Source organism: Gymnoscopelus braueri (genome assembly GCF_963280865.1).
Source record: "Gymnoscopelus braueri genome assembly, chromosome: 13".
NCBI lineage: Eukaryota > Metazoa > Chordata > Actinopteri > Myctophiformes > Myctophidae > Gymnoscopelus > Gymnoscopelus braueri.
Window position 1 is genome coordinate 3,614,424 of NC_137615.1, and position 11,020 is coordinate 3,625,443.

General features: G+C 39.2%; 1 protein-coding gene across 2 annotated transcripts; it reads right to left on the reverse strand.

The window, feature by feature from the left end:
- Positions 1 to 6,855: 6,855 nt before the first annotated feature.
- Positions 6,856 to 10,028, reverse strand: LOC308097984 (uncharacterized protein). Of its 2 annotated transcripts, none has more exons than XM_080446182.1 (5): positions 9,950 to 10,028; positions 9,108 to 9,142; positions 8,189 to 8,380; positions 7,894 to 8,096; positions 6,856 to 7,069 (listed from the first exon to the last, which is right to left on the reverse strand). In XM_080446182.1, exons 1-5 carry the CDS (start codon positions 9,994 to 9,996, stop codon positions 6,986 to 6,988), a joined length of 561 nt encoding a protein of 186 aa, XP_080302308.1. In that variant the 5' UTR covers positions 9,997 to 10,028; the 3' UTR covers positions 6,856 to 6,985. The 2 variants fall into 2 exon arrangements, with proteins under 2 accessions (XP_080302308.1, XP_080302309.1); XM_080446183.1 differs by having other exon boundaries at positions 6,859 to 6,997.
- Positions 10,029 to 11,020: the final 992 nt, after the last annotated feature.

Genomic DNA, 11,020 nt, shown 5'->3' on the forward strand with positions numbered 1-11,020 from the left:
TCCAAAATTATTTAAAAAATAATTACACCAGTCGGCCTCATGGTGGCGCTATAACAGCCCACTTTACGTTTTGGCCTATAACTCTTGAACCGTAGGTCGTAAAATAAAAATCTTTTTTCCCCTAGATTCCTTAGGTCATGACGCATTTGTGTCAGGATAGATTTTCCGCCATTTTGAATTTTGTTCAAAACACACTTTTAGCTCCTCCTCCCACAAATTTTGTCCAAATTTCCTATGTCAAAAATCGGTACACATGATCTCTGGGCCCATGCGATAAACATATCCAAACGGCATTTTGATAGTCCTTACCGTTCGTCCGTAAATGGCTTCCAAAGTTAGTGGGAGGGAACCGTTTGACCAAAAATATTTTTTTCTCGGAAACCGTAAGTGCTAGAGTTAAAAGACTTTGAAGGGAGGTTCATAGTTTATTGCCAAATTATTAATAAAATAATTACACCAGTCGGCCACATGGTGGCGCTATAACAGCCCACTTTACATTTTGGCCTATAACTTTTGAACCGTAGGTCGTAGAATGAAAAAATCTTTTCCCCTGGATTCCTGGGTCATGTGGGAGGGGCCCGTTTTACCAAAAATGCCAGAAATCACGAACGAAAGGTCCAGTCAAACCCAAATTTGAATCACATGTCAAGGTTGGTTTACTCAACAAATCTATTAACTATTTTGATAGTCCATACCGTTCGTCCGTAAATGGCTTCCAAAGTTAGCGGGAGGGGCCCGTTTTACAAAAAAGCCCACAAATCACGAACAAAACGTCCAGTCAATCCCAAATTTGAATCACATGTCAAGTGTGGTTTACTCAACAAATCCCCAAAATAATTTCCACTTTGATCCATAGGGGGCGCCACAAATGCTCAAAATGTAACCGTTTGATGCAAAAACCTTATTTTGGGGGGATCAATCCTCTCAAAATGAAATGCAAGTGATCTCAGGAGTTACGTGACAATGTAATTCGCACAGCCTCCGACGGTATTCCTCCCAGCGTATTCCTCGAGTCCCGGCGGCAGCGACCCGCGACTGGCGTCGGTGCAACCACACTCTGCAATTGCCCTGAATTGCGACGCGTCTAGTTATGTATAATATTATCTAAACTAGTCTATATTACCAATCAGATATAATGTAACTACAGCACAATAATACATTAAAGCAGCACTATGTTAAATTTTTTTCAATGAATAAAATGTACTTTTATCCAATCTGTATGGTAGAATATGTTAATACAATATAACATGATTGGGGTGGTTGTATTTTCTGTTCATACAACAATTCAACATACATTGCATGAGTTGAGTTATTTAATATTATATTAATATGCATTTATAATGTATACGTTTTTTGATTTCCTCCGGACAACACATGTGCACTTCTTGTCTTTGACCTATACGTGTTTACACACACACACACACACACACACACACACACACACACACACACACACACGCACACACGCACACGCACACGCACATGCACACACGCACTCTCTCTCTCTCTCGCACACACATATACACATATGTTTTATTCCAACCATAGAAAAGGCTACATTGTAGGCACCCACATTACATACAACCAATAGTAAAGGCAATAATGAATAGGCTAATTATAAAATAAATGACTAATTAGTTAACATGCCTAGCTGCATTAATCTGTTTTGTCCATCTCCAAACCAGTTGTGGTGATATTGTGAAACTACCTGCTAGAATATGTGTTTCTAAATGTATTGTAAACTTTATTTAATTAGTAAAAGTGTAGCACATATTATGTTCTTACCAAAAGGAGCCTGTAGTGTGATATGCTTTCTGATATATTCGCGGATCCTAAAGGGACATAGTGCAGATTTGTTTTTAAGTCGTGGTAACGTCATATATGGTGGAACAGACAATACACAGAAAATAACATGAGATGAAATGACCCCCAGCAAGCAGGTCACTGAAATAGGACAGAGAGAAAGAACTGCAAAGCAGAAAGACAGCAACACTGAATTATACAAACAATCTCAAAGTGCACGGCCCAATAATATTACGGGAAAAAAAGAAAAAAAACTGCCAGCACTCCATGAAGGTCCTTTTCACATGTATTGTCCGTTGCTCTGGGTGAGACACAGTAAATCTATGTGACATGGACATTCATTGAGTGCTGGCTGTTTTTTTTTGTTTTCAGTAGATATAGGACAGGCATGGGCATCAAAGTACAACCTACATTATCCATTACCATGTGACAAGGGTCTCAAATAATGAGTATCAGAGTAAGGTTGTTTGTTTTTCTAATGGTCATCAAAGGCCTGCAGTGTCTTAATTACACACCCCATGAAGCCTTGAATTCATGGAGATTTTTTGTTTTTGTCGCATTTCTGAGCCAACAATTCGATCAGTCTCAAAGAGTCTCCTACTCTTTAAGTCTCCTACCGGAGACTTAAAGTCAAATTATTGGCTTAGGAATGCGACAAAAACATTGACCATGAATTCAAGGCTTCATTGGGTGTGTAATTGATATAAAATTAGTTATTTTTGGGGTGAACTACTCCTCATTACATTCCGTCAGAGAGCCAATCAGAGCTCAATGAGTTAATGCATGTCTGGCTAAAAAGATCCATCCATCAGTATGGGGCGACCACAGCTGAGTGGTAGAGAAGCCACTTGGTAAACAAAGTCTCCGGTTCATGACCCGGCCCGGACCGGTCAAAGGCTCCCTGAGCAAAACACTTGACCCCTATAACTGTTCCCAGAATGCTTTAGTGCTCACTGTCACTGCTTCTGATATAGTTATAGGATTGTTAAAAGAAGAGGACACATTTCATCCATTACAAATATTCAGCCAGTGACAAAAACACCCCAAAGGAGTGGGGACTACATTATTAGTGTTAATTATTATATTGATAGGCTACTGTTGTAATATAACAGCATTTCAAAGGCAAGTGATGCGGTTTCCTAGAATAAAATGGTTTGGAATCTGTACTCTTTCAAATAAGTTAGTGTACTTGCAAAAGCATTTAATTTTCACTCACCCGTTCCAACTAGAGGTAATCCCCATCTCAATCGATTGTCTGACAAAGGTTTGGGCAACAACTCATGAAAAAATATTCTTGACAGAATATATATTGTTCTTGTGTGTCCGATAAGCCTACGTACTTCAAGCCTGTCCAATGGTGAACTGATTATATCACATGCTTCTAGTCCAATCTTTAAGGCCCCTCCCTGTTATTGCTCTGACTCACTCTGCTCTCACTGCCTGCTATACATACTGCTATGATAGGAGTTGGAAGTCTGTTTGGAATTTGTATAATACATAATGTGTTACCAAAAACTCATTTTTTTTTTTATTATTATACATTTTTGTACACATGATTTATCCTGTAAACCAAGTACTAAAGGGATATTTCACAAAAATGTTTTGGGTCATTTTATCGTCTACTTTTGGGAGCACACCGGAGAGTTTTGTTCATTTGATCTTTATTTATCTTGAATATATAAAACGTACAGAGAACTCCACACATCATCATCACAATAAAACTTTTTTGGGAGAGAGAAAAAAGAATTAAAAAAAAATGTGAAAAATCATGGCCCCCTCACGTATTAGGAGGGCAGTATGAGTCACCAGTGGTCACCAGAACCAAGGACGTTTTCAATTAATCTAGCATGGTTAAAATGTAGTTTGAAGTTACATTGGGTTTGTATAGGAAGGGGGCGTGTCTGAGAAAATGAATATCTAAATGCTGAATCAAGCAACTAAAAAACTGTCTGGGGTGTTCACAAAAGCCTGAGTAGACAATAAACATATTTGAAAGTGAAATATCCCTTTAAAACAATGCTGATGGAAAGCGTGTCTTTACAAAATTGAAAATGATACAATACTTTATGAATGGCCTGCATGGTTTCATATAATATTTCTTTAAGACATTGACTGGTTCAACTATTCATTTAGTTTTAAGATAAATTGATTGTACACTATTGTTTATATTGAAACTTTAATTTTTTTTAGCATTTTATTCATAAGTAGGCCTAAGCCTAAGGAATTCACAAACCCAAGAAAAAGGAAACACATAACAGCTCAAAATAGAAATCAGGCACTATTGGAACATTACACGGCCAAAAGTAAAACAATTATGCAAATACAACAAATGAGAACTATAACATTTTGAAAGAATGAAATAGACATCTTTCCTCAATAACCGACCATCTTACTTGTTTATGTGATACCCTTATGTACTGTATAGCTTTGTTTTTGTTGATTTTTATACATGTATAGTTTTACTCCCAGGAAAAAAAAGAATGTTGGAGACACCTGGGCCAAACAAACTGAAAAAACAAGGGATTTTCACTTATTTTAATTCAGGAAAGGCTGCCTCCAGATTGGAGGAATGTTTAATATGTAGTCTATACAGTGGCACAATGGCAAACTATAAAATCAAACAACAAAACAACATGCCTATGACTGAGTTCAGGTAGGGTCACAAGGTATGCTAGAAGCTCTCTTTGTTCATAAATTGGCATCTAGTGGCATCTAGTGGCCACTTATAGCAACGTCAACCAAATGACAATGTAAGCCCGCTCGCTTCTCCATGAAGCACCACATCAGAAGGGTAACCAGAGTGGGCACCAAACCATTGTGGGCACTAGGTAAATCTGGGCACCAAAACAGAGTGGGCACTGGGAATACTGTGGGTCGTGTCCACAACCCATGTTTTGAGCGTGCGGGTATAGCGGGCATTTGGTAATCCCGGGCCCCAAAACAGAGGGGGCACCAGGAAAACTGGGCACCAAAACAGTGTGGGCACCAGAAAAACTGGGCACTGGGAATACTTTGTACGTGATCAAGCGGGTTGTGTCTAGTCATAGCTTGCTCTTGCTATGAGAAATAATGGGGAAGGGAGACCAAGGTAAAAGTATAACAAAGTACAATTAAAGCATAACTGGAAGTGTAAGCAAAACAGGATAAGGCAGTAAATCAGTAGTGTGTGTAAATGTATGCATGAGTGGGACATAGTGTAATGCAAGGGGCGTGGATGGAAAGTAAAGTCAAAACCTAAAGGAAAAAAGGCGCATGGAGACTGAATGGAGGGCCTGAAGCTCATACATGCAATATCAACTCTCTCTCTATGAGCAGCAGATGTTATGGTCATGCGGGAGACCGGGGTTCAAATCCAGAGGAGGACATAAAAGTTACAGATTGCATCTTCAATGTTTTAACTAGAAATAGGCCATGCAGTCGCTCAATGCTGAATAATTACTAAATGTAGCAGTTCAAAACTTTACTTGGTATTTCCATAGAGCTGTATTGAAGTTTGTTTATTTAATGTAAAATTTACAATTTAGGCATTTAGCAGATGTAATTACATTGTATTTTATTTGATCTATTCATTCATTCCGAACATAAAACACACTCTGGTATGTTAAGTGATATTTTTTGGTTAAAACAAAACTTTTTTTGTTAAAGGTTAAAACACTATATTCTGATAGTAGGCTACCCATTGCTAGTTTGTTCAGTAACAGTGTTAAATAGCTCTATATTGTGATAGTAATAATCATTGCTATAGAGTGTTTGTTCAGTAACAGGAGTCTCCCTGTCTCTCCAGCTCTAATAAACAGAAAATAAATGTTCAGGTAGGTGACACAATTTCAGCCAATCAGGAGAGAGTACCCATTCATCAGCTTAATTCTTATAGTGTTCCAGTTCCAATGGTGTCTGCTCATTTCTTTGTGTCATCACTTCCAATTTCACTTGTTTAATCTATCCTGACTGGGTTCTCTATCCTGATTCGATAAAATTGGTATCCCAACCTGAAAAAGCATTTTCTGTTTAACAAAGAGCTGGAGAGACTCCTGTTACTGAACAAACACTCTATAGCAATGAGTACTATCAGAATATAGAGCTATTTAACACTTATTTTAACCAAAGAAAACCACTTACCCTACCTTTCATGTTAATAGGGCTAAGTTACACCAATAAACAACAAGGACTCTCAGCCGAATCCAATGAGCCAGCCCACACGTTGTTCAAAGCCTAACAGGGAAGGGGGTGGGGCTACGTTTACGCCAATATACCACAAAGAATCTCAACATAGTCCAATAAAGTACCCACAAGCCTGTACGGCAGGTGGTTCAAACTTATGTAATTAAAAAGTTAATTGTGCAATGACTAAGATACACCAATAACCGACAAGCATTCTCTCTTCATGTCACATCAGAAACGTGGACCTCTACGGAGGCCTCCTGCGGGTCACGGGCAAGGTCAAAGGTCAAGGAGAAAAGGATGAGGCTGGCAGCTGCAGGGTTACTGTGTCAGGCACCCGGAAGCAGTGGTGGTACTCAAATTAAGTAAAAGTATCAATACTGCAATGTAGAAGAAGTACTCTGTTACAAGTAAGTCCGGAATTCAAAATTTACTTGAGTAAAAGTACAAAAGTATTGTCATCAAAATGTACTTAAAGTACCAAAAGTAAAAGTACTAAAATGCTTGAAAATAGCAGATCTACGCATCGCGTTGTGAGCTTGTAGATCGGCTATTTTCAAATAGCCTTGGTATAAAATAGGGCTGAAGTGGTTAATGTATGTTTTATAATGTAATAATTTATATCTGCAAAGTAACTAGTAACTAAAGTTTTCAAATAATTGTAGTGGAGTAAAAGTACAATATTTAACTCTGAGATGTAGTGGAGATGAAGTAAAAGTATAGACAATTGGAAATACTCCAGAAAAGTAAAAGTGCCTAAAAGTCTGACTTAAGTACAGTACTTGAGTAAATGTACTTTGTTACTTTACACCACTGCCCGGAAATAGTGGAAAGCAAACTGACACTGTGGGACAGTGGGAGCCAGCCCAGGGTACAGCTATGAGGGGAAAGAGGTGCAGCACCACCCACGTAGACACAATGCAGTGAGACAGTGGAGATAACAACACTGCTGAGCTCTGGACCCTGATGCTGATAGGATGGAGAGGAGGGCGGTGATCCAGGAGTCCCCAGGTGGTGTCAGCTACGTTGCATCCTGCATCATCACATATCTTAAGAACGTGGCAACAGCAAGAATAATAATAACACCAGACACAACATAAAAACACTGTAAAAAATATAAATACATAAATAAATAAAAGTAAATACAAACAAAAAAGGAGAAAAAAAAGGGGGGGAAAAGGGAGAAAAAAAATATGAACATTTCATTTCAAGGTCAAATATGTGCATTACATAGGTTATTTATAGAGGTATTTCAGGGAAAATATTTGATTATTTGATATATCCTGAAAAGGGCTGCCAAATGTTATTCATACTGAGTTAGGGAGCCTTGTAAAGTATGCTTAATTTTCTCCAGCTGCATAAAGTTTAAAACACCCAAAGAGAGTTAATGGGAACCGACAGACTAAACACATGTAAACCTCCTTCAATGAATGTACATTTACATGTGGGACACACAAAAAGACAGGTGACGGGTGATTAATTACCCCACACCAACTAATTCTAATTTGCCAAAATGGACGCACATCTGTCCATTTAGCTATGTGTCCTCGTATGTGTTAATTGAAAGAAGTTTGCATATGTGTTTAGTGCTGCTGTGAGAGTGTAGTTTGTGTGAATGTCATAGAAATGTGGAGCTATTTGACTAAATACTCGTTTTCTGCCACAACTTTCAAATGGATATGAAAGTCCATGACAAGAGCTGACCACAGCAATTAGTTGTTGGATGAGTGCACAAGTAGCGCTACAAGTTAGAATGTCACCGAGATAAATCCATGATAAAGTGTTTTATGGCTGTGTTGTGTGCTGCAATGTAATCTAACAAGATCTTCACCTGACCCTGTACTCAGACCTCAATGTAGGGAGAGGCCTCTGAGATGAATGTTTCCCTAAAGCGATCAATTCATTAAGAAGAAAATAATGAATATTAACCACAAGCGAAGGATGTCCAACTCTCTGCAGGACTTTACTGAAGGCTTCATCATTGTGGCTGCAGGTCAGGAATTCACCTTCCCAGAACACAGTGTCGACAGTGAGGATGACATCTTCTCTGGTCACATGTTTACTGCTGTCACCTAGATAAGCTTCAACATCATGTCTGTGATGCATCACCACCAGAATCACTGGTTTACCACCTTTCAAGAGAGAGACAATGAATGAATGAATTAATCTAAAAGATGATTTATACATCAATTAATCCTACAACTCTTATCAGAGGATTTCTCACTCTGAATCTTTCCCATTGCCTCCTTGACATCAGTTCCAGCTCGTGAGGGAAGTGGACAGAAAGCCAGGATGTAGTCACTTTCTTCCACAGATTTCTTCTGAATCTGTCCCTTGTGTTTAAGTTTTCTAATGAAGTCTTCATGGGCTCCACAGGTCTCTCCAGTCACGATGACGAAGAAATTGAAGAGCTTCCCTGATATCAAGATAGAGATAACTGTAAGGCTGGAGATCTTATGAGGACACAGTCAAGCTGAATTTATGTATTTATTCACAGAATTTACATTTGAGATTATTACATTGTTTAGTGTGTGTGTGTGTGTGTGTGTGTGTGTGTGTGTGTGTGTGTGTGTGTGTGTGTGTGTGTGTGTGTGTGTGTGTGTGTGAGAGAGACAATCTATATTCTTCAAACACATGTGCTATTTTGATTTCATTATGACTATTTGGAATCTGAATCTTTTTTTTGTCATTGTTGTCACACTGTTGAGGAGGCTCTAAGTACAAAACTTTCTCTGAGTGCAATTTTGCAACAGCTGAATGGACAGCTCTGCCTGGCGAACACGAAACAATATTGACTGATATATTACCCAAACCAATTTCCAAAAGACTACAGGCAAGAAATTGTTCGGTCTGTCTCCAGACTGGTTATTCCATTTAGACTCTAAAAACGTTTTCTGAAAAACTTCAAATATTTATTCAAAAATGACAAAACACGCATGTTGCTATATACGTACATAGCAACAGGAACCCCAAAAGGGGTTCCCGGATTGAAAGGTATCGTTACAAATAGGGGTTCCCACCCTAAATGGGTTAAAGTGACATTGTGAAACGTGCTATTATACTTTTTTTCTAAATGTCTTTATTGATTTATAAACTTTACTGAATTAGTCAAAGTGTTGTGGCACATACAGTAGTGATCTTACCATAACACTGTGTTGTGTTTTGATCCGGTGTGATTCTGAGGAACAGAACATAACATCAGATTAAAACCCACATTACCGGGCTGTGACAAGGGTTTTAAATAATTCACAATAAGGTTGATGTTGTTTGTTTGTATAATGTTCATTCCACCCTATTCTGTCAGAGTATAAGCTCAATGAGTTGCTGCATGTTTGGCTAAAAACACCCACAGCCTTGAGGCAACCACAGCTGAGTGGGTAGAGAGTAGACGAATCTGCCACAGCAACAAAAAAAAAGAAGCCCATGGGCAGATTGGTCACTCCTCAGTTTGAATTACATTTCGCTCACCCCAAAAATCAGAGCCCACTATTCAAAGTGGGACATTTTTGCTGTGACATTTGAATCTGTAACCATCCCTTGGAAATTAATCTTAAACGCCAAAGTTCCAGACTGATATCTACCCAGTGATATTAGTCTGGCCATGCCAAGCTAGGTATAGAGGCCACTTGGGAAACAGAAAGTTTAGGTCCTGGCCCTGGTCTTTGTGTCAAAGTGTCCCTGCAGAGCAAGACGCTTAACCCCTAAATGCTCCACAAGCACTGTACTGATAGTGCTCACTGCTCCCGATATAGATATAGGATATAGATGTAGGATGGGTGAATGCAGAGGACACATTTCACATAGGCCTACTGTATGTACAAATGCACAGTGACAGAAAACACCCCAAAGAAGTGGGGACCTGATCATTATATTGATCATATTATAATGTAACATCCTTTCAAAGGTTTCCTAGATCAGAATGGCTCGGAACATGTGCTTTCAAATGAGAAGTCTACTTGCCAAAAGCCTGTTGATTTTCACTCACCTGGTTGGCTCATTCTCTGTTGTTGTCCCTCCACTGCGACGCTTCATTGTCTGTTTTGTTTTTTTTGCAAATAGTAATGAATACAATGTTTTTGACCAAATAGTTTGTGTGTCTGATAGGCCTATATGTATAGTTCAGCCTGTGTCAAATGGAGAACCGATTCTTTCACATGCTTCCAGTCCAATCTGCAAAGCCCCTCACTGCTCTGCTCTCACTGCCACCATGACAGATGTACGCTGGAAGCCATTTTGGATTTTCTTTTTAGAAATATTGTTACCAACAAAACCAGACAACTTTAGTTTAAAATTAGACATTTAAATGATCCTGTAGGCTAAACCAGGTGCTTTCAAGATGTAAAGACCATGCTGGTGGAAAGTGTGTGTTTACAACATGAAAATGAGACTGTTATTTACTTTATGAAGGACCTGGACATCCTGGGGATGTTGGAGACTCCCTGTGCCAAACTAACTAAGGGACTTCCACTGGTAGTTAGGAAGACACTGACTCAGATAGGAGGCATTTCAAATGTGTTGTCAATGCAGTGGCAAAATGGCAACATGTTGTGACTTCGTTCACTGCAAGGCATACATAACAGGCAGCACTTTTTATTAATAAATCGGCCTATAGTGGCATCTAGTGGCCACTTTTAGCAGCGTCAACCAAATGACAGAATGAAGCAGAAGAAAATGACACTGACAGACAGGCAGCTACACTGCCTGTCTGTCAGACAGACAGACAGTGTGATAGACAGGCAGTCTGATAGACAGGCAGCTACACTGCCTGTCTATCAGACACAGCTACACTGACTGTTTATAAGACAGGCAGTGTGATAGACAGGCAGTCTGATAGACAGGCAGTGTGATAGATAGACAGGCAGTGTGATAGAGAGGCAGTCTGATAGACAGGCAGTCTGATAGACAAGCAGTGTGACAGACAGGCAGCTACACTGAACATATGGAGTAAATGTGAGACAGACGATTCATTCAATCTGAATTAGAAACACCTTCAACGAACACATGAAGAGTGACCATCAAAACAGAGTGGGCACTTGGTAAGTCTGGGCACCAAAAC